Source organism: Oryzias latipes, chromosome 11, assembly GCF_002234675.1.
Source record: "Oryzias latipes chromosome 11, ASM223467v1".
NCBI classification, from domain to species: domain Eukaryota; kingdom Metazoa; phylum Chordata; class Actinopteri; order Beloniformes; family Adrianichthyidae; genus Oryzias; species Oryzias latipes.
The window spans coordinates 23,766,300-23,791,661 of NC_019869.2; the positions used below are offsets into that span (position 1 = coordinate 23,766,300).

General features: G+C 41.1%; 1 protein-coding gene across 1 annotated transcript in view; it reads right to left on the minus strand.

Moving 5' to 3' along the window:
• jarid2 (jumonji and AT-rich interaction domain containing 2) overlaps positions 1 to 25,362 on the minus strand; it is a 101,560-nt gene that overhangs the window by 33,149 nt on the left and 43,049 nt on the right. The window contains exons 2-3 of the mRNA XM_023960183.1: positions 13,170 to 13,296; positions 4,006 to 4,132 (exon numbers count right to left, since the gene is read on the minus strand). Of these exons, the coding sequence (XP_023815951.1) occupies positions 4,006 to 4,132; positions 13,170 to 13,296 (254 nt within the window). The remainder of the gene's footprint in view (positions 1 to 4,005; positions 4,133 to 13,169; positions 13,297 to 25,362) is intronic.

Here is a 25,362-nt window from a genome sequence, read left to right on the forward strand (position 1 = left end):
GAAACTGAAACGGCACAGACGATGACACCAATTTTCAAGAAATAACCTCAAACTACTCTACATCCAAAACAGAAAATAAAATTCTGAACTGAGCATGCTCTGAACTCTATGGGTTTATTGCTTTTCCGTCTCCGTGCATTAGGATAAGTTATGATAATGGCGAGAAGTGAGGAATCAACCCTGCAAAGACCAAATATGTGGACACACAGAACCAGGTCACATAGACCGTGCAAGTGTACAGCAAACACAAATAAACACTCATTAGTCTAGCAGTCAAGGCTGTCACAAGGACAAATGGCTCGCTCGCTCGCCATTCTCTGCATTAGGCCCAGACAAATAACAGCCGGTACTTCGCTAGGACAGGCTACACTAACAATGACTGTGAGGCATGTAAAGGCATACGGGTTTTTATGTTCGATAGCTTTGCACGGACATCCCAAGAAATGTGTGAAAGCGACACTAGAAGGCCTGCTTTTAAACCTGAGATGAGACCATTGAGAGCCTCAAAGAGCTCCATAAAATGCTCCCAATAGAACATGCATGTGTGGATGTGTGTGGGTTTCAATACAGAAGAAGGGAGACTGGCAGATTTAAAGAAAGTCAACATATTTAAAATGTATTTACATATGGGGCTGGATATATGCCAAATATCAAACTGATTTGATTTAGATTGACAAGTTTAAACTTAGATTCAATTCATAATTTGATTAAATATTGATAGTTCTAATTTCCAACAAAAATCGCCTTGGTTTGGTTAGGAGATCTGTTTTCCAACAACTTTTTTCTTTCTTTTAAACTTGTCCTGTCCAACAGCTGAGCGTAAGGGCAACATATGACAGCTTATGTCAAAAGTGCAGTGAGATTTTGGGATTCTTGATGTTCCACTTACGGCAATTGTACGTTCCATTTTAATGTTACGTCCTTTAAGGTGGCCATATAAGCCTCAAGGGAACTGCAGGGCAAACCTGCACTCTCCTGCACGGGCCAGGACAAGCCAAAAAAAAAAAAGTTTCTGCGCCTGATATCAACGTTCAGGGTGCAAAAGAAGTTGCATCTGAATAATAACCTAAAAGACAAATGAATATGCACAACCAGTAACTACTGTAATGACATTTCGAGCATCAAAACTGAGATTTGGAGTGAAACTTCAAACGTATCCATCCATTTCTGGATGTGCGAGTTTAACAGCTGCTTAACAATCAAAAACACAAATCAGCTGTCTGTGAACCAAGTCTGTGCCAAACCTTTCTCACCAGTTCCAGACTTTGTTGTCTTTTCTCCATTAGTTGTTGGTTTTTGCACTAAACAGGTTTCCCACAAAGTTTGCAATAAGAAATCAACACCCAAATTAACACCTTTAATGGTGGTCAATGTGTGTGTTGAAGTCCATCATAAATGCTGATTATCCATTACTGACAGTAGTCACTGGTCATGCTAGACAAGTGTGTGTGTGTGTGTGTGTGGTGTGTGTGTGTCTGCACACACTTGGCATTCATTAAGTCAAAACAAAACAAGCAGCAGCAGCAGAGTGTGTGCCTTGGCGTAGGCACCAAAGAAAACAGATTCAAAGAGGGCCAAACAGTGTGTGTGTGTCTGGGGTGGAAGGGGGGGGGGGGAAGAGGGAATGAAAAAAACCTAGTGAAGAAGTTGACCAGAAACCCTCAACCCTTTCACACACAGATAGTACATTAGTCACCAAATAAGCTTAAAAAAAACATTTTTTTCCATTTTTTTACAGAAAAGCTTCCACCATGTCAGCATGTTTTTATAGCCTCCTCACTTGCAGCATGGGTGATGTTCCATGGGGAAAGGTCCATTCGTCACAAGAATTATATATATTTTTGTCCAGTTCAAGGACGGAGGATGCGATGATGTCAGTGAGCGTTTTTAGCGCTCAGCTTGTCAAAGCGCGTCAGTTTTGGACGATATGGTCCTGCTGGTTGGAGTGGAGAACAGGGAGCTGGCGCATTTGTCGGCATGTGCTGCCAGTCTCTTTACCACTCAACAAGAGCATGGGAAGGCAAACACAGAGTCGATCTCAAAGACTTTCAAGGGGTGCCGCTTCCTGCCAAAAATCGCCCGCACCTGTCCATCTGTTTCCGCGTCCCCACCCAGCGTTCCCCCCTTCAGTCTACGCTCCATCCAATCAGCTTCTGTTGGCAAACTTTTAATCTGTCAAACGGGACGGTGAGGAGCCGCTCCACCTCCTTTATTTGTTTGTTTGGCTGATGCCAGCAGAGTCACCATCCCAGTCGGTCGTGTTTGGGAACAGAGAGCCTATCAAAGCCAAAGAGCTGGAGTCCTTCAAGAAGAAATCCCTAAACTGTACAATGAGTTATGCTACATAAACACCAGGCATACACCGGACTGTCGCTACCCAATAATAGCGCATCAACCCATCTAAAAGAGGCTTTTAGAAAAGTGGAAGCAGCACAAATCTCACAAATCTAGCTCCAGGCTTTTTGTTTCACAGCTCTATTCCGATAAATGAAAGACTTGCTGTCACATAAATCTGGTCGGGCACAAACCACAATTATTCATTTCTCCTCTAAGATCAATTTTCAAACAGTTGGTACTTCCATGTCATGAAAAGGACGCTACCAATACTTCACTACCAAATTAGAGTTCAGAATTGGTCAAAGTTCAACTGCCGTGTTTGACGGATGTTAGTTTTCTACGTAAAGCCTGAAAATTTACTTTAAAATGTGTGTCGCTACGTGTGAATTTGCATTTGCGTGCGTTTACTCAGACTTTTCATTGGAAGCGGTCATTTGAACCCGTGCTGCCGGGGCTGATGCGGAAGTAGCTTTAGAGGCAGGTTTTTGGGTCACTACCATTCAGTATTGACGTGAATTAAATCAAGCAATTACATTTGGCTTAATTTGGTTCTAGTTGTCTTTTTTAATTCTCGGCTAAAGTTCCTCTACAGCCTTTTTTAATCACCTCCATAGTAAACAACTGAAAAAAACCTTCTCATGTATTTGTAGTTCAGCAAGGACCTGAAGGCCAGGTACATGAAAGCCGGTAATGACCACGCTGAGATTTAAAGCCGCAGTGTCAAATGACGGCGATGAGGACTCAGACAGATGCTCAACATGCAGTGGGGGGAGGGGAGGGGGCGTGTACCGCTCATTACAGAAGGACATCTGCCGCAGTCCAGGCCCCCTCCCTCGCCTGCGCCCGCGCCGGGCTCCGCCTCTCGCTTTACACTGTTTGGATGTCCTGTCAATGTGTGCAGGGAATCCTGGCCACAACAAAAACGCACACACTGCTAAAGCTGACGGACGGCGGCGCTTACACACACACCTGCTGCCAACAGGGCTGGCTGTCAATAAAAGAAGTGTTTTATTCGTGTATAAACTGGCTCCAGAATGAGCTCTGACAGAGCAGTCATTTTAAGTACCCTATAAACTCCAGTTAAGATTTGTTTACTGCAAATCTGTCAAAACGCTGCCGACGCAAACCCCAAAAACGAAATCCTTCAATTCTTTTGTCGTGTTTATTGAGAAAACTTGTGTCTTCTGCCATTAAAAGATGCTCATTTTCACATCCATAACTACTTTCAGCAATGTACCCTTAGATAAACGCTACAAAACTGATCAAGCTTTAGTGTCCAGAAACCCGAATTCTTCATGATTCAACTGGAGTGACAGAAGCAAAACGGCCGAAAGTGTTTGGCTTTCGAGAGCCGCGCTTTACAAATGTTTGCACATCTGTGATAAGACGGGGATCCTGTCAGGGAAATGAGCGGAAACCTCAACCTCTAACATTTGAAATGAAGCAGCAAGAAAGCAGGAAAATATGACAACAGTGTGATTTGCTGGTGATGGTGCAACAGAGGAGATGCAGAACAAAGGAGGCACACCGAATGAACTGCAGAAAGAAAAATAAAACTAAGAGGATGACAAATGGTGTGTACAGATTTGGGGACATTTTTGTTTTAGTTTAGGAAAGTCGTTCTAAAGGAGGATTTATATGCTGATGCAGGAGTGGTCACACACGTACCTCTTCTTTGCCGGACTTTCCTCGCCGTAGCCATTGTTCCCATGCAGGCCCTGAGAGCGCAAGGACCCATCTTCTTTGTGGCTGCCCTTTGACCCCGTCCCATTCAGCTGTCCATTGGCTAGAGAACCTAAAAACAACATGAATATTGTTAACATTAACAGACTTCTTTAAATCTGATTTAACAAGCCTTCTTTTGGTTAAAACGTCACAGAAAATACCTCAATGTTCTAGAAATAAAAGTACATTTATTTTATCTGAAATTGATATGGGAAGTATAGACTTTTATTTTCATATAGAAAATGCAATTAGAATTATTAAATCTATGAAAAAAATGTAATAATAATAAAAATAATTAAAAAAATGTTTTAATAACCCAACAAAATAGGAATGGAAATGGAAAAACATTTGACAGATAATTTTTTGGTGTTGAGTTGGAAATCAAGAGTGTGAATATGTTAAATGAAAGACAAAGCTTAAAAAAATGTAAAAACGTGTACCTTTTTTCAACCTCATTTGCATTTATACCCAATTTCTTCAAAGAAAAAGCAACAATTATAAAGTTTGCAGACCACTGGCCACATAAAGAATAAAATAAGTATTGCTGAGTTTTGCCTTTTCTGTGCATCCAGTTGAGAAAGCCTTAATTAATTATGTAGGAAGCAACAAAAAGCCACTGACGGATCCCTAACTAAACAAAGAACAACAGACCCAGAGAATTCAAATGAAGTATGAAAAAAAAGAGTGGAGGAGAAGTTGGTGCTAATTAAGGGACACGAGTGACTTAAAAAGATATCACACCACTCAATTTCCGTCAGTCACAGACGGCGGTCTGCCTTTAGTGCGTGAGTGAGCAAACATCAGTTTATTCTGGGGTACATAGAGGAATCAAATAAAGGGAGAAACAGAGGCAACAATTAAAGAGTCAAGAGTCAATTCTTACAAACTCCCCAAAATTAGGGAAAAGTTCCAATAACCAAGTTTGTGCAGCTACTGCACTTTATTTGTCTCATACTTAGCTTTTTCTTTAGTTGAACAAATGCATTTTGCATCATAACTACTAAAGAAAGGTAAATATCTTCTAAAGACAATAAGTATTGGTATTTTTTCCACTTATTTAAACATCAAACGTCTCCAAATTATCCTGTAGTAGTATAAATTGCTGACTAAATAAACACCATTCTATTCTCACAGGCATACATTTTCTAAACTCTTTTGAGAAAATATTTTTCAAAGTAACCATTTGTGGTCTAAAGCATCATTTTTTGCTCAAATCTTCTGGAATAAAGTGTAATGCTATAACACAGGCTCCACCTAGCAGACAACTGAATCGCCGGTTTCTTAACGGTCTGCGCATTTTTGTTGGAGTTTCTCTGTTTCAGAAACCATGCAACACTCTATGGTGTTAACATTCCCATTGGTTTATTATTTCACTAATAAATTATCAGATTAATATTAATATCTTTAAAACATATATGGATTATTTTTGCATTTCTATACAAATGTGTATAAATGTGTAAACAGTGTAAATTCAAAACACAATTGAATAGATTGGATCGAATTAATAAAAACAAAAACAAAAAAACAAACAAGTGAATCGAACTAATCCAGTCTCTGATCAATCGAAGTGAATTGATTCTGGAAATTACCCCAGCCCTGCAAAGAACTGTGGCAAATTTTAAAACTTTGATTTTATGTTGTGAGAAAATGCTCCCAATTCTTTTTCCACACAGTTATATTAAATGAAGCAACAACAACAAAAAAACATACTTTTTTTTTGCTTCACTTTAAAAAAAAAATGTCCCTAACCCACAGTCTCACAACTCCTTCACAGATTTGTAACTAAATGCATAACACTGGTACTTGTTCATTTGAGCTCTTAAGGATTATTTACTTAAGTCGATTTAAAAAAAAAAAACTAATTCCAATAATGACTCTCACATACCAGAATCTAAACATAGACACATGATCTTCCACTGAAAAGCGCATTTCCACCACTTTCTCAACGACTAACTGCTGGCATCAACACACCCAGAAGTTCACTAATAAGAAATGCGTATCCGAGCCAACATGTTAAACTCCTATAACCGTCAAAAAGATAAGCGAGTCGCCACAGGAGAGTGCAGGGACGTAGCAGACTGACTAATATCCTCGTGGTGAAATTGGTGTTGAAAAAGTTCAGGCACCAACATCTTTGAAAGAGGAGGAAACTTAAACATCAATGACAAGTTGAATAATTACAAAAAAAAATTCAAATGGCGCTTAAGACTGACTAAACACACGCATGCATTTGCTCACGCTGGGCAGGTCAGTACCTGAAAGCTGAGGAACAGCCAGCAGACACATCCCTGTGGTCAGAGTTAACAAGAGCCGGCGTGATGAGTAAGGCTGTTCTTGCGTTGCTGGTTATGCTTTATACGAGTGCTAAAATAGCGGTTATGTCCATAGGCCAGGGATGAATCACTCCAGGGCTGTGTGGGGGCCTGTACTTACATGTTTAGACCGTCAGTGAATCTATTGTTTCATTCAAAGTCTAATTAAACCCTTTGACATTGGTGGTGCAGCACCAGTGTTGACGTTCTTTTAATGTTTACGCAATTAACGTCATTCTGAAGCAGGGAAAAGCGGCTTTGCGCTGATATGAAACACTTTCCAATAGTGAACGTAAACTAGCTCTATTAATGTTAAGTGTTGCTTAGCAACACAAAGCCGCTTTTGTCCGCATTAGAATCCGTTGGAATTATGTTAATAGCGCAAACAATTGAAGAGTTACAGTAGTTTACAGAGTGTGTGTTATTTTGCTGTTGCCGGGGACACCGGGACGAATTTCGCCCGCGGTTATGCCGACGTTTAACGCCTCGTGACTAAACAAAGGGCACCAATGTGAGTGTGCACACCGACGCGAAAAAACGCCACGCGTCAAAGCGTCACTTTTTAAAAAACGCCTCGGGTTCGTTTTTTTGGTTTGACGCGCCGCGTCAAAATCTATTCGACCAAAGAGAATGGCGCTTTTGCACATGTGTCTGGAGCTTCTGAAGTTACAGTAAAACACAACTTGGGGGCGCTCAAACACAAAACTGCCTTGCTGAACACACATACCAGCGAAGAAGATAGACGCCAAGTAGCGCCTACACAGCCGCAAAGAAATAATGACGGACATTCTAAAACCAAGCACCAGTTGCTTGGCGTATATTCGTCCCGGTGTGTACGGGCCTTTAAGGAGTTAAACCAACGTGTCGTGAACACAATCAATTCTAAATGCTAAAAATGATTAAAGGAGGCCATAAGAGACTTTTTCCTCAAGTTGATAGGATGATCTGCTTTAGTTAAAGCAGAAGTTAATTTTTTCATCTAAATTTTAGAAAGATATCTAGCCAATGAGACGCACAGCAGCTCATTAACCTGAACTGTTTCCAGGAAATGACTGACGCATCAAGTCCCTGGAGAATGCAAACAAACAAGAAGGGGCCCTTTCATCAACCTCGTCATCTCCCTCCACCCATCTCCCCCCATTTCTCAAAAGAGTTGTTTGACATATGCTGGTTGCACACGAGCACCTGTTTGAGTGGCAGAGCTGGAAATATTTGGAAAGCAGAGGACTGGGAATGAGCCAGGAGCCCCAAGATCCAGGGATCCTCCACCTTGGAGCAGCAGAGCTAGCATACTACCCTGGTAGCTGCTCCTTTGAAGGGAGGGGGGGGGGGGGGGGGGGGGGCTAATGAGATTTCGGTGTGCTTAACTGAGCCCGTCGCTGCACTATGTATACCTCTGTGTCGAGAGGGAGCGAGCCCAGGAGCACGGGATAACACTGCATATCACAGCGCTGTTATGAGCCTATTAGCATGAGCTGCAGTAATAAGCAGAGCTGCTGCTGAGTAGTCATGCTTTTAGAAAGACAATAGGCACAGACAAGAATGTGAATTTATAGGCTTATCACTGCCACTATAATGATAAGCTTTACAACAAAATGGGCTGCCCTGCCAAATTCAAAGATGAAATAAAGACCCTGACTGGAGCCAATAACCGTATGGTTACTTGTCTCTAGAGCCTATTTCTGATAAACACCATGTTCCTTTAAATTGAGGGCATCTAAATGTGTCACCTTCCTTTGTAACTGAGCATCCACTGGTGCCAGAGGACAAAATAGACCGACTGTTGCTTTCACTGATTCAAGGATTATTTTAACCTTAAGAAACAAGCCAAACATAGACTTTATTTTACGGTACTTTCAGCTTTATAGGCTGGAGTTCCCCAGATTATAAGGCGAAACATAAATCAATGGTCTGTTTTTGAAATGATGTCATATATAAAGGCGCACTGAACTATAAAGCAAACAAAAGAGTCAAACATAAGTCTGTCAGACTTTATTAACTGATCAAGGTAACTATTATTTACTGCATTATTTGAAACATGCTACACATTAGCCGCATCAGGGGCGTTAGCTATGTTAGCATACTCACAATACCCGTTATGGTACGTTCACGACAGCCTTGGAAGTGTGCACATGTACGCGTTTCGGGCTTCTGCGTTCAAAACTCTCACGTTGAAGCTTTGCTATGCAAGATTTTAAATCAATCTAGATGTGCCAAGCAGATGAAAATTTATCATAAAGGAGAGGTTAATAATTGCGATTTGTGCCTGGCCGGATTTATGACACAACATCTTAAACTTATCGGAATAGAGCTGTGACAGAAAAAACGTGGGCTAATATTCGCAAGATTTGCACCGCTCCGACATTTCGCACCAAGCCTCTTCCAATTGTGAGTACATGCGCTTGTAACAGGCAGCGACAGAGCTGTGTGAACATCATATGCTAAAAGCTCGTTGAAGAACGCCCCGTTTTGTTCTTGAACGCGCCACACATGCCTGTTATGTACCTCGTTTTACTCCCAACCTTGTTTTCCAACCCTTAAAAACAAACTGATGCCTCTAAAATAAACATTACTGCGACTACGCCAGCTCCCAACCTCATTAGTAACATGTAAAAAACACACTCCAACACCGCTAAAAGCAGCGTTAGCATTTTCAAAATACCCAACTCCCAACCTCATTTGCAACAGATGAAAAAACAGACTAATTCCACTTAAACCTTGTTAGTAACACATAAAGCAAGCACATTCCGCCACTGCTATATGTTAGCAGCACTAGCATTATCCCAATAATACCCAACCAAACATACTTTTAAGTGGAGCTTTTAGTGCGAAAAATAAAGCATCTCCTTTACAATTTAATAACATGATAAAGATAAGTGAAGAATACTCGCATGGAATCCATTTATAAGCTTTTTATTCAGAGCAAAGACTTTTTATTTTTTAAATTAGCTGCCTGGCAAGATGATCAGAAATCATCCAGAATTTATTAGTCCTCCGGCCAAAAATGGACATCAAACACAGCGTGACACTTGAACCACAAGCCAGAACAAAGCCTATAACAATGTGCAGTTCTAAAACATGGCATCTGTTTTCTGCAAGTTCAAAGCTAGGAATCAGAGGATCAAAGGCGATTTGAGGCTTGTGTAATGGTTTGGGCGTCGTAGAGGAAGAGCAGGCGAGAAAGACCATCAATCTGGTGGCTAGAAGCAAGTCATCTTCTGTCATCAAGTCGTCCTCTTAATCTCCTGCTAGGCTTTTTTTTTAAAAAAATTTTGGACAAGTCTGTCCGGTGATGCCACAAAGAGAACAGGTTTCTCACACTATTTGAAGTGCCACAGCTGCCACTGTTACGGTGCAAGCTGCTGGCAGCATGGGAGATGCAGAGAGACGGTGCAGTGACAGCAGACTGAGCGGCGGAAGAAACGGCGTGACACGCAGAAAACCATTGGACAGGCGAGAGCTGAAACGTACTACCCAACAGGAACAAAGAGAGGGGAGTCAGAAACGAGGATCCGTCCTCTTCAGCCCTGCTGGTGGCTTGGCCACCAGCCAGGACGCCCATCAATCGCACTCAAGAAAATGGAAAAGAAGGGAAGAAGGGTTGAAGAAAAGAACACAGCAGAGGGAGGGGGATAAGACACCAACAGGAGAGCAAACAATACATGGAAAGGAAGGGAGGGAGACAAGAGAATGGAAAAAGAAAGAAGGAAAGTTGAGGACAATAAAGGCTAAAATGTATAGCAGAGGACAGGACACACAAAACAAATAAAACAGATTTGATAGATGAACAGAGGACAGGGTAGGATAACGACTTAGGATGAGAAAACCAAGATTTGGAGATTCAAATTGAGTAGATTAAGTTGCAGCAGGGAGCGAACAGACAGGATTTTGCGGAGAAGGCAGTAACCAGAGTCCTATTGATGTGAAATCTAGCCCTGCCTTGGGTGAGACACAAAGCGGAAGGACAAACGGATGAGGAGATGGGAGGAGAAAAAATAAAAGGAGGAATGTGGGTGGGCAAAGGATGCGCTAGTGAATGGGCGGAAGATGGAATATAGAAGGGCATAATGTCATTTGTTAAATAATGCAAGGAAGGAGACAGAGAGGCAGGAAGCACATTGAGGATGGACGGATGCCAAGGCCTTAAGATGAAGATGTTGAGAAGATGGCTTGATTGCTGGTTTAGGCAAAGTAGAGATGGCGAGAAAAAAAAACCCGAAACATTATGGAAACATCTGATTGACCTTCTGTCACATCCCCTTCTCAAGCAGAAACAGAATCTGCTGCCACACTGAAACATGGGGGTCTATCAGAAGAGGCCTTCATCCAACTACAACCTTTGAGCACCTTAAAGTGGTCCTTTAGAAAACAGTTTTTAGACTAGTGTGCCATGACAGATCGTCCGGTGTACCATGGGGAATTCTTTCATTTCACCTAGTTAGGCTAACATTGCCAGAAAATCAGCTTTGTGTTCATCCAAACAGGCCTAAGTTTCACACCGAGTAGGTAGAAATATGAAAGGCCATGAGATACTTATTTCTTTGTGTTTGATTCTTATTCAAGATCATTTTTTACAGTTGGTAGTTTGCCTTGCGGTTTTTAATCAAGGAAAAAGGGATTCCACGGCTAAAAGAAGGTTGAAAAACACTGCTTCAGAGGGATAATTATTATCTATTACTTCTAACTTAAACAGCAGTGGAAAGTGGAGTTTTTGTTTGGACCTCTGTCCTCCTAACATCACTAGTCCAGTAACAGGTTTTATTTTACTCAAGGCCAAAGAAAAAAGAAAATTCTCAGAATAAATTTTTCCTGATGTCGAAATGATTTTGAGAGGTACACAATGCTCTGTCATAATGCCAGTCCTGTTTATTTAATACAAAATGGAAACAAGAGTGTTTAGTAAATACGCCAATGCAGCTAATGTGTAGCAGGGTCGGACAGTGTTTGGTTTTTCCTTTTACGTTTTTCTATGCGTTACTAACAAGGTTGTGAGACCAGGTCTGTGAGAGCCAGAAATCTAGCTTGTTTGTTATTGATCAAATATTTATTTTCCACCATAATTTCCAAATTAATTATTTTTAAAATATCAGACAACATGATTTTCTGTATTTTATTTCTCATTTTGTCTCTCATAGTTGAGGTTTACCTATGATCAAAATTATAGGCCACTCTCATCTTTCCAAGTGGGAGAACTTGCAATAATTGGTGGCAACTACATACTTTATTGACTCTATAGTTTTTCTTTTTTTATATATATATTGCTCTCTGTAACTGTACTGCTGCCGCAACAAGGAAATTTCCCCATCGTGGGACTAATAAAGGAATATCTTATCTTATCTTTTTTTGCCCCACTGTATGACAATTTTGAAAATGGGCCACTTATTGACGGTGCTATAATCTAGTGTGTCCTATAGTGCAAAAAATATGGTATGCATCATCATCATGTTTTTTAGTAATAATTCTGTTTAATTTCCATCACTGCTTTTCCATTTCCTAAACTACAAACAAAACGGATATTCTGTGCAACAACTTAACTGCAAAGTAAACTATTATTTTTCTGATCCTCTGATATTTTATGTCTATATTTATAAACAATCAATTCATAAGATGAAGAATATCCTTCTCTTTTTGGTAAAGATAAAAACTAAATCATTACTATTTTAATCTGTTAAAATATGTTTTACGAAAAATATATATTTTTTTAATTTATTACTATAGTTTGTTTTTATACCCAAAAAGTCAAAAGATTGGCTTCTATTTTTCATGATAATGCTTTAAACTAGCTGCTGTGGCACAAAAGCTGAGCCGGAATGTAAGCCCAGAGTCTCTGTCCTGCACTCCTCCAAAACAGCAGGGGACACCCATTCAGGATGTGGCGCATGCTGAGGCTGATACTCCAAAATGGCTGACGGATTCACCATGGTGTCTATGTGGGATGGGAAACTGCCACTCGGGCAGCATGCAAAGCAATGCTAACCCACAGTGCTCTGAAGCAGCAGGATCGCCTATTCAGCCCGGCTTCCATTTGTGTCGGCGCGGGCTGCTGCCGTAGCCCACATGCGATGGGCCACTGCGGCTTTTTAATGAGCCCCTTTTTATTCGGCCGATCAGGTCAGCTACCCAGCATGCCTCAAAAGTCTAGAGCGTGCACGATTTAAGCACACAGATATGCACGAGCCATGAATACAGGAGGCAGCATGGAGGAAGAAAAATGAAGGTGGGAAAATAAAGACTGTTGAATAAAAAGGCAGGAGGAAGGAGAATTAAAAGCCTGTTTCCTTCCCCATCACGTTTGTTTGGTTTGGATTCTGTCTGCTGAGAAGGACTTCTAAGGAATGTGTGAAGTTCAAACTTCCACTCTCTCCTGTGTTGGAGGAGCACCATTGTCAAACTAAGACATAGTGACAGATTTTTTTCAAAGCGCACAAACACCCTGCACTCAAACAACTTTTGCTTTGTGCACAAAATCCACAACAACTGGAACTGTTTGTGGAATTGGAATGGATTTGAGTCTCTTGATTTGATTTAAAGCCCTAGTTATTCCAAAAGTTCCCTCTAAGAAACGGTTTATTAGAGTCTTGTCTTGTTAATCCAAATTTTTTAGTTGTGAACTTCAAAAGTCCTCTTTTTTAATGTTTGAAAACAGTTGAAATTGTATTAAAAACACACCAAGCTCAGATGTCCCTTCGTTTCATTACACAGAGGGACAACAAATGAGGGTTGACTCCAAACAAATGCAGAATCAAACGAAATGGCTCAAGAACACAGCCAAAAAATACAAGAACTTAAACGCACCATTGGAGTTTGGGGCGCAGTCTCCTTCCAGCTGGCGTTTCTGTGCCGTCCTAAACTCTTTTAGGGAGAGATAAAGGACCTTTCGCATAACCCGCTCCTCTGACCACGGGATCCCATCACTATCATCCTGTGAAAACAAAAAGAAAGGACAAGGTTTGATTAAATAATACATGGTTTCCATACTCTCCTGATTAAAGGCAGTTACACACAGGTATAAGTAATAAAAAGATGCAGAAGAAGTGGCAGTTGTCTATAAGACGATCCTGGACTTGAGCCATCACTCCTCACACTCCCCCTCCAAGACAAAAACATGAAAAAAAAGACTCACAAAGTGGACTTAAAGTGCTACAATTGAGCCATGACCATGGTTTCTATGAGCCCTCAGAGACTTGGCATTGATTGTAGGGGTCCAATTAAATTGGTCGCCACGCAAGTTTCCAAGTCCATTTTTAGACTCTACGTACAAAACACGAGGCCATTGAACACGTTGAAAGTTAAACTAGTTGAACTTTAACCAATCAGGGACTCTGATTTGGGAGTGACATATGGGTAGCCTCTCTTTTAATTAATGGAAGTCACAACAGTTTGAAAATTGACATTGGAGGGGAAATTAACAATTGCGGTTTGTGCATTTATTCTATGACACCAAGTCATTCATATATCGGAGCAGTGAAAGAAAAACCCTGGAGCAAGATTCACAAGATTTGCACTGCGTCAACATTTGGCACCAAGCCTCTTCCAACCGTCAGTACATGCGCTAGCATCAGGTAGTGACAGTCCTCTTGAACGCACATCACATTCCCGGTGTGTACGTAGCATTACGCATGTAAAACTGTAAGCGCGGTTAGCTAAGAAACTAGGTTTGATAAAAGCAGCCAGAGAGAGAGCAGCCCCAACATGACTATTTTAACTGAAATATATATATTTACTAAAATATCTTGGCTGTTGGGTACACCTAGGTGTGGAGGCAGACCAAAGAAAATGCAGATTTGAAACCCCCCCCCCCCCCCGTAGGCTTCTAGAGCCTAGAAGCCTACGATGAAAGCACCCGGAGCCAGGATGTACTTTACAGTGTTCTACAGCATGACACTAACACTACCATGTCATTACATTAGAATGTAGTTTGATGCAACCGTAAATTTGCATAACAACAAAAGCCGGCTGCATTTCTCCTGAGTGAAAAAAATAGCAGGGTGCTTTCCCGATGAATGGTAGGAAGTGAATGCCAAAGAGCTCACACACATTTTTCTAAAGTACAGATCTGCCTGCTGTTGTATTGCATTTCTTTGGAGCACTTCACGGTAAACCGGCTAAAACATCACAGAAAGCATTTGCTTTTACTCAGCAGCGCTTGGGAGAATACCAGCGCATCGTGAGACACACGAGTCAAGCAGCAATAAAACTTCCCTTCTGCCTTCCCTACCTTCTTTCACCGCACAAGCAGCTGGGTTTGATGTCAAACACTAATGACTACAGGAAATGAGATTAGGACATAAGCAACAATGGAGAGGTCTTAAATAATGTAAATGGAAAATTGAGTTTCTGTTGTCAAGCCACAGGGAACGCATATTTCAGGTGTTACTTTAAGTTTTGTTCAAACCCCTATGGGGAGAGTGATTTGTCAAATCTACAGCAAAAAACAAAATCACTGTCTCTTAGAAGTCAGATGCAGCTCTATGCAATAGCTCTGCATGAACATGTAACCCTTAAGGCCCGTTCACAACGGGACGAATTTCGCCCGCGATATTCGCCGACGTTTAACGCCTCTTGACTAAACAAAGGGCACCAATGTGAGTGTGCACACCGATGCGAAAAAACGCCACGCGTCAAAGCGTCACTTTTTAAAAAACGCCTCGGGTTCGTTTTTTTGGTTTGAGGCGCTGCGTCAAAAATTATACGACCAATGTGAATGGTGCTTTTGCACACGTGTCTGGAGCTTCTGAAGTTACAGTAAAACACAACTTGGGGGCGCTTAAACACAAAACTTCCTTGCTGAGCACACATACCAGCGAAGAAGATAGACGCCGAGTAGCGTCTACACTGCCGCGAAGAAATAATGACGGACATTCTTAAATATCCCCAAACCAAGCACCAGTTGGAGCTACTGGTGCTTGAAATATTCATGTTTTCTTTGTATGATTCTGACAAGCGCGTAAATACTTGCTCTCTTCTTCTGAGTGAAAAGCGACTTTAAGAAGCGTAAAGTTGCGCAGCGCCACCTTGTGTACAGGAGTATTTCTGTTTTACATTAAGCACCATCTAATGTCAGGGAATGAAATTGCATGTTCACTCGGCTCATCGTCAGCGAAAATCGCCTGGGTGTGAACACAAAAAACGTGGCGAAAAACGCTGGCGAATAACGCCTGGCTAATATTCATCCCGGTGTGTACGGGCCTTCAGTCACATGCACCCGCACGGGGGTGGATTTGTAGAGGTGTTGTGGGTTTTTGGGTTGTCCGGGAGGTTTGTAGAGGGGAGCAGCCACATTTTAAGGGGAGCACAGGTGTGTCTTGCAGTCCCCTGGCTATCTCAGGAAACTTTGTTGTGAGGTGCCAGTACTGGCCTCTTACTGACCGCACATGGTGATATGAATGACGCCCCTACGATACTCACACAAACTATGCTCCGATTGTCTCATTTGCTACTTTCAAACAGTCAGCACTTATCACGTGAACAACACTTAGGGAACCCTCATGCAGTCCGCAAGACTCTAAATAAAGTTGGACAACAGGAAAATTCCTTATGACACGCTTGCATCTCTTCAAACATCTTGCCTGCGACACCTTTTGCTCGTGGCAAGCTCATATAAAAGAAAATTGTATGTGAACATTTTCACTCTACGGACTCATTGTACGGTCTACAACCTTGATATTTCGTGCCTACCCCACACAGGTTTACCAATTTTTTTTGTCCACAGACAGCCTGTACTCAGCCATACGGGCTTATCAGAATGTGTGACTTCAGAGTAAGAAGACAAAGGCCTCACTACTCCGCCAAATGTTGATAATATTTACATGACTTTACAGATTTACTTGTTTACTATGGAGCAGATTAAAACATCAGTTTTCATTGTTTAGATTGTGCTTGCTGAAAGCCTGGAGGAAAGGACCTTGGCAGGGCTGGTAAAGTAGGGGGTGAGTGGGTAAAATATTCAAATGTATGTTTCTGCACATGATGGAGATGATGGCTGACAGCTCTGTGCACTCGCACACATACACACAACGGGGTGGGATGTGTTTTGTGTGTAACACATAGTCCCTCATTACAGTGTCACACATGAGCGCACATGTAGAGACACCAGCAAGAGAGGTGCGCAAAGATTCAATCATACCATTTCTTCCTACAGTTAATGTCATCTAATCCATTGCTTGTGTGTTGGTGCATGCGTGTGTGTCTGTGTGTCAAAGACTGCCAGGTAAGCACCAATTACTTAGACAGCTCACTAGCCCCCTTTTCCTCACGGTGTGGCACAAGGCCAAATGTAGAATGACACACACAGCACTGACTGTAAATCTCATGGCTACAAACATTCCCACATAGAATCACACAGCTAATACATGCAAGCGACGCAGCTGAGTTGTGCACTAAAATCACTTCCTTTGCAAAAACTGACCTTAGTGCCCATCAGAGTCTGCGTTTCCTCTGTTACACTGATTGCTTGTATTGTCCACAGACAATAAAAGTGACTGGAAGGGCCAAAAGGACATTAACATTTCCACAAAGAGGGCAAAAACTGCTTCATAACCTAAAGAAATATGTTAAACATCATCTAATTATGAGGTTAGAAAACAAAGCGATCTGAGAAGTGTGTTGTCTCATTCTCAGGATGTTTACCCATCAATCCCTGTCTGCTGGTGGCTGGGAAAAGCGCAACAGAGGAAAGGAATCATCCATCTGAGGAATACAACAAATCTTTTGCAACTCAGACAAAATCCTGTTTGTTTATGTGGAATTTCCAAATCTGTAGGCGTGTAACGATTCATTTTAGCATGGTTTCAGTTTATATCATAATTTATTGTTGATGATATGTCTTATAGTCGATGGTGGTTCATTTTGAATGATCTGATCGGATTCACTGACCTAAAGTCGATGCAGTACATCTTTTACCAAAAATACAACCAGTGTGACTCAGAGGTGAATACCTGGGTACTGAACAATGCAGGTGAAGTTTTGATTTGATTAATAACTTGCCTCAGACAGATTGATCTGCTTGGATTGTAGATCAATTCATCGATTAGGCCGATTAATCGTTACACCCACACAAACATACAAATAACCCTGTAAAACTGAAAGTAATACAGCAACACCAACATTATGGATTTACTCTCCCCCTCCCCCTCCCCTTTAGTTGCAATCATTTGTTTTTTATGAAATTATCAGTGTAACATTTAACAATAATACTATAAACCCCCTTCCTCCATGAGAGGATTGCTAAACACTGAGAATTCCCTGAGATATTCATAAACAGAACATCAACATAAAAACATTCAAGTATCGGTCTGCTTTGAATCAATGATGAGATGCGGGAGCTTAAGCCGGATTTAATCTTTGGTTGTGTGTCAAATTGAAAGAAAAGTAGTGGCAGTTCCACTTCATAACCAGAGTCCAGCCTGAATAATTCTCCATTCAAAAGTGGAAACAACTCAATAGCTCAGCTTGCTAAAGAAGAATACCTCATCAGTTGTTCAAAGTGAAATTTTACTTAATGGTTTAAACAGAAACGCGGACAGGAAGAATTTCAAATAAGAGCTTAACTGGAAATTTTGGGGAAACAAAAAAAAAAAGCATAAAAATCCAATCTGAGCTCAGTGAAGATGAATAGAGCGTATTTTCTCAGAGATCACTGACAAACCATGCTTGAGAATTACACAGAGGCGGTGAATTAGTGCAGCACAAGAGCAGCATGCATTGTCTAAGCACGGGCTACATTAGCTCTCAAAGGAGAAGTCTCTGCGATGAACTGATCCTGTGCTGTCAAAGAATCTTTCGTGTTCCAAGTCTAGATGCATATATAGGTTTGAAAACCACAGCTAAAATGTCTACCTATTACATCACAACAAACTATTCCTCTTTCATTATCGTGTAGTTATATTTTATTACCAGCTGGAACCAATCAGGACAGATTGTTATGAGTTTAAAATGCCTGCTTTGTGCACATTTGCAGTCTAGCCAGTGCATACACTAATCAGTGTTTGCGTGAATGTGAGTGTATGCATATGCAAAAGCGAGCTGTTCCAAAAATAGTGCCGCGCTCCTGCAGAGTGCGGACGTCACGCCAGAGGAATGTGGGCCAAGCGCCAGCTGTGATCTGCTCTACAAAACTGCTGTAAAAAAATCTGTTATTCTAACGCACATTTCCTCTTGGAAGACAGACAGAGAGATAGATGGATGGATCGATGGAGGACAAATGTTATTTAAACAAAGCAGAGGTTATTACATCCAGAAGTCATGACGGCTGTATCCCCTTCTACTTGCACTTTTTGCACACTGCTTAGTCCTTTTGTGGATTTTTTTTCTTCAAACACATGAGCCCCATCTGTCTGACAGAGTGGGACTGTTGAGGTGAAGCAAAAAGCCAAGCCTGTGGCTGCTTGATCATGTTTAGACTGTCTTAGCAGAAGTCAAAGTTTGCACATTAGAAGCAATTAATCCATCTGGATTACTCCAACAGAAAATGAAGGCAAAAGCGTGAAGTAAAGATGGAAGTTCTAACAACATAATCAAAGTTCATTTTAGTACATAATGGATCCCTATTTCCTTCCTCTGACCATACGTTCAGACAGTTTTCTGTGCATCAAGGTGGTCCAATGACCATAGCTTCTGCTGGTCTAAGTGTGTGGCTTTCCTATATACTGGCAACCTCTGTGTTGGATTTGTTTTAATAGATCCAAGACTCACTGGAATGCCATCAGTGTCTAAGATAGGTCACAAACAACGTACGACAACAGGTGGAAAATAAGAGAACAATAACAGAAAAACAGGAACAATAACTGTACTATACAACCGGGGAGTAACACCATCAATATAAATTATATGGGGTGTATCAATTAATTGAATTAATCGATGAATAGACTATGATCCAACCAGATCGGTCTGGCTGAGGCAAGTTGTTGATCGAATCGAACTATACAATTGTAAAATCGTTTCAAAAACGATGAAAATGACCACGTGCCATCACAGCGGAGAATACACGTAAAATGATCAAGCTATCATTACAGTCTAATGTGTGGAAACACTTTGAATTTAGCAAAGATTTTAGCTCAGTGAATCAGATCGTTCAAAATAAACCAAAATCAACTATGAATGATATTAGCAACCACCAATCAATACGAATCGAATCACTGTTAAAATGAATCAACACACCCCTATAAATTGCAATTGAGCAAAATGGAACAAAAAAAAAAGACAATAAAACGCAGAGCTTATGTAGGAGAAACGGGACAGCCGTTTGACACAAAAATATATCAAATAAAAAATTAAAAAAAGAAAAAAACAGGGATTTAGGAAGGAGATAACTAAACGATCTACATCATCAAAAAATAGGAAGCAGAGCAACAAAATCTCCAAGTCAGACATACCAGACCACACAAACAACCCCATCATAGACTGGGACAACACCGGAGAAACAGAAACAAACGAGTTCAAACATTGGATCAAAGGAGCCATTATATTTAAGAAACACAGGAATGTCATCAACCAAGCCGAAGGAACATGCATGCTGTTACCCACTCAGGATTCTCTTTCCACAACCAGATGGCAGGAGGCGTGGCCACAGGGATAGACTTGACAGGTCTGTCCCTGTGGGCCACGCCTCTCCTAAACAGCTGATGGTTACAGAGCATGTCATGACTGGCACATAACCTTCCGAGGAAGATCGCACCCCAGTAGTCGAAACCTATTAAACTATCATTATCTTCCATTTGTCTGATGAAAGTAAAAACCTGTACATGATCTATCCGGTAGACAACACTACAGTGTTGTTAAATGGACAGGGTTGAAAAAAAAGCAATGTACAATGATTTTACTCTGTTTCATTGAAAGTTCATTGTTTGGTCTGTAGCTGTAGCTGCAGACATGTGCTACTATGGCCGTGTTGGAAAACGTTTTTTTAAAAATGTATGGAGGCTTTGGTAAAAAGATTTTGCTTTTTTGGCACCAGATGACATCCAGCTTGTGCATCCCTTAAAGCTTTAACTCAGTCTATGCATCTGTAGCTAAAGCTTTCATGCATTGGTATTTAATGCAGATCAATCAATTTTCCAATTTTTTCCCATTTATTAAAGAGCTTTAGACATAAACTTGGCTTATAAAAGCTTAAAATAAGAATTTTTATACTGACTTTGCTTATGTACACAGCTTTCCAAGTGAAGCGTTTCCACATTGGAAAATGTTGGAGGTCTACAGCATCTTTGTAGATATTGGCAGCGGTTGGCAAAAACATTGCAGTGGCGCAGGGCTTTAGATCAACATGATCTGTAGACATCAGAGGTTGTTGTTTAACCCCGGCTGGCTTCTTTTAAGACGAGGGACACGTTTGCTTTCCAAATATCGCATTCCAATCCTAACGATCTCCTGGTCCTGCATAATTTATGGCTTCAAGACCACCGGAAGCCTGCGCAGGATGTGCTAACGGAACAACTTGTTTGGAGCTGCTGGGATGAAAGGGCTCCACAATCATCTGATTACAACCCATTTTCATCTCACTGGAATGTGTTGGTAAAGTAGTTGTGCTGGGAACATCTATGAAACAGAAAATAAGCTTGATGAACATGTATTAGAAAATTGGTTTAAATCTGGGAGTTACTTTGTTAACCTCCCCTTTTTTTAACATGTGTTGCAAAAGTCTTGGTTTGGGCATTGTGCTGGCATCCATCATCTATGATCACAGAAGGAACAGCATCCTACAGCTGATTTGGCTGAAGGCCCTCAGCTTCTATATAACAAAGCCATCTGTTGCTTTTACAGCAAAGCAAACACCTAAATAAATTGAGATTCTAGCCCAGACAACGAATTAATTCACTAATGTTCAATCTGTCCAAAATAAAATGTATATTTTATGCAATACCAATGAACACAAAGAGCAATTCTTCATTTGCTGAATATACACACTGTATTTTTCGCACTATAAGATGCACTTAAAAGCCTTAATTTCTTAGCACCTTATAATCCAGAGATCTTTATATTTGGATACATTTTGGTTGTGTTTACTGACGTAAAAGCAATTATGAGAGGTCAACGGTGCTCTGTCAAATGTTTGGCTTGGTGTTCTTGCGAACACTTTTCCCTTAGCTAATGTGTAGCACGGTACAAACGAGTTCTAGTGTTACCCAGTTAAGAAAATCTGGCTGATGGACTTCTCTCTGACGCTCGTCCTGCTTAAAGCGCCTTATAGTTCGGTGCGCCTTATACATGACATCAGTTCAAAAACAGACCACTCACTGATGGTGAGTAAATTACCAACTAAATCCCTAGTATTTAAACTGGAATTTAGGATTTTGCTGGTAGAGCAAGCGAACCCACGTCTCGCTGTTGACTGAAAAATGAGGCTGCTGACAGATTCTAGCTCATCTGGCAGGCCGCTTAACAAACGGCAGACGTTAAGTGATAAACAGGCTTTTTTAGCACAATTACCACACGGCTCTGTCACAATCTCACCTTGAAAACTCGTTGACCAGAATTTGACTCAGTTTGACGCACTTTACATGCGCTCATTTTTCAATTGTCGTGGTTGCATTGGCCTGCATAACCCCATGCACAGCCTCGCCTCCCGTGCAGTCATTCATCACAGAAGCAGCAGCAACTGATGCAACGTCTCACCTCTATTCCCCGTGGATTCTTGGAAGATGCTTCAGCTGATCCCACTCAACAGTTCTGCATTTCACAGCAAAAACTGGCTTGATCTATACAGACGACTGCAAAGGTATGGCTTCTTTTTTCCTATCCAGAACCTGTCTATTTAGATGCGTACAGGTGTTCCGATGTGCTCCGTGTCTGACGATTATAACAATCCTTCAATTTCAAACATAATCCTGAAGGATATTGATTTCTTGAGATTACTGATAAATGTCCATCATTCTTGCTTACGGGCAACAGAAGATAGTTGGAAACAAAATGTCGGAGGGGGGGTCTTTGAAAAATGCACAGTACATGGATGAGAAAGTCCATCATCTATAAAACAGCTTTATGGAAGTCTCAGTAGCTGAGAGAACAGTACAAAAAATATCGCCTTTTAAACAAACTATATGTAAAACTTCTGTCACTGAAATTTAAATTTACTCAGTATTAAAAAATAATCTATGCACCAGAAGACCATGATGGCTAAAAAGGCTACACACACTTTTATTTTAAGTTTTATTATTAACTATTGATAGGTGATAGTTTTTTAGAGCCATAACATTCTTTAAATTTGTCTTTCACTGTTGCACAAGCTCGCCAACCGTTAAACACAAAGTGGGCAGAACATGCAGAATGCAACACAACATGGTATCTGCAAACAACTCTATGTTGGAGTGGCTTCAAAGCACACGGTAAAGACTGATGTGTCTTTTGTTCAAAACTGCCCCTCCCACCTAAAGACACTCACAGGGGAGGGGGCAGGAAGGCCAAAAGAGGAACCAGAGTAACCTCATTAGCCTCTTGCCATGTCTGCCAGGAACAGCCTGAAGGCTAGCAAGGTCGTTCAGATAGCTAGAAAAACTACAAGTTGGTCTGTCTGGACCCAGGAGGAAAAGAGCCATTTGTTTAAAGGAGCCTGTTGTGCACACTGGGGGGTGGGCATCTGTGGGTTTTGACATTAGCTTTGCACGACAAGACCTAGAGACTACTCTGTCACATCTGCCGTCCAGAGAAAAGAGGACCTGGTTGCAGACATGGCACCAAGACATTATTAGCCAAAACTGAAAGTCCAGAACCGGAAGTCTACATCACCCCCACCCCTCCCAATTTCAGTCGGAATAAACCTTTTTTTTTTTTATGGTCCAAATCCATAATTTAAATGTCAACCCTAAGAGTGACATTTTTTCCAGCTTTAAGCTGTAAAACTTTAACACCTGCGTTGTCTCTGTCAAAACCTGCTTTGCCCTGATCGTAACTCCTTATGCGATCAACGCGAATCAGCTGATCGGCAGAAAAAAGCCGCTGTGCATCGGTAAGGAACAATTCAAAGCGGTTTTCCACCGATATGCATGTTAAGTGTTACATAACGGCGCAGAGTCGCTTTTCCCTGCAACAGAATACGTTGATTCACGTTGATCACGGTAAGTGTTGAAAAGGAACGGTTGTGAAGGACAACACTGGAGCTAAAACTCTGGTGTAAAAGTTTTACAAATCTGAACACTTTTGTTTATATATCCCTTTTAAAAGGAATAAAATGATTATCCTTTTTGCCCTGTTTAAGCTCCTGTTGCACTCTAAACCGTTTATTCACATAACAATGATTCAATAAAAGGTGCCACAATTCTGAAAACTTGTAGAATTTCCATTCAGGGCTAATGATGTTCTACCACCATCTTGTCTCCAGAGAGGCTAGTCTGCAAGCGTCAGTCAGGATGAAACAAGCATTCAGGTCCCTTTGGACAACAGCAGAGCCTTTCACACTGTCCCTTTGTTTCTCCTCTGCACTCCCCTTTCCCCCCACTATGCTGCGCTGTTGGGAGGAGGCGTCCTAGTTTGACATCGTGCTCTGTATCACCTCGAGGCTCTTTGTGAACGGCTGCATTAGAAGCGGGGGAATCACATGACTTTCTGATGATGCCAGCGCTAAAGAAGCCCACTATATTTTTGATAGAAAAAACTGACTGTTCAGCATTGAGACAAAAAAAAGATTGGGTTTATTAGGTTTATTTTTAAATGCTCCCACTGTTTTATCCTCTTAAATAATTTTCTCTGAACTTTGATTTTGCTGTTTTGTTTGTAATCCATGTTTAATCCTCTGGACGCAGAGGTTTAAGAAATAAGGATTCTTGATTTTTTTAAAAATATTCAAAGTCGATGCGGTTGTCACAAAAACTAGAAGTGATGGACATCTCAGAGACACTGCTTATCCGGACACATATTTCTAGCCTCAGATTGGTGACGTGCTCAAAAGTGTCACCGACTCAAACAAAAATCTGTCCATCTTCCTCAACTAATGCGATGGGTTGCTGGCAGTGGGCACGAAAACTGCTGCCGAGTATTTACAGCCTGTAATTCACAAAATCGCTGCGTAGTCCGCATGTTTCTGTTCGACCGGCAAAGTTTCAGGTCTCTTTTAGAAAAAGAATGCAGAGCTGAACTGCAAAGGTAATCAGACGCACTACCGGAGTGTACATGAAGAAAGCAAGACGAGAAACAAGAGGCGACTCTGCGTCTCAGTAACATTAACCCATAGTTGAAGGATTTATTTTATAAATAAAACATTTTTCAAAGAGTAGAGATGAGCTGCCCAAAGAAATAACAATTTCCAAACTCAAAATGGGAACGTTTTCCATTTCCAGAGCACCTGCTTCACCATAGATTGAAACGAGTTTGCTTTTAGTGTGACCACAGCAGTCTTCCTCTTTCCCTTCTCAAGCTTTTCTTCTTTTTCAAACATGGTCTCTGCTAATTATTTTAAAAGTTCTACAGCCTCAACATTCTTAGTCTTGCAAACCACATTGTCAGTTTGAGTTACAAATAAAGAGGTGTGCTCTGGTTCCGTAGATACAGTTGTTTCGTTAGGTTGTGGGGTCTTTGTTTTTGTTGAATTAATATTGATAGAATCGCTGTATAGGTTTACAGCACTGATGCATCAAACCGCAACACACAAGAACCTTTAAAGCCCTTTAAAAGACCTTTAGTTTTTGACTACTTTAATCCTTTAACATCGGAGATATAGCTACCGTACCTCTTAAGCATTTTACGCAATTATCATAATTCCAAAGGTTTCCGAAGCAGAGAAAAACAACTCTGAGCTGATATGTAACACTTTGTAAAAGTGATGTCTGCAATCAATGTAGGTCATTTGATTCTTTCGCAAAGAAAAGCAGCGTTGCACCAATATGCAACAGTGATGTGTTGCATATCGGTGCAAAGCAGATATGAAAAACTGCTTTTCACTTTTTTACGTTCCATCGTCCACCTTAGAAGAACAGAAACACTCACTCGAGCACAGGTGCTATCACACCTTTGATGTGTCGGTCTGAAGGCATAAGGATGCGTGTGTAAACAATCGTTG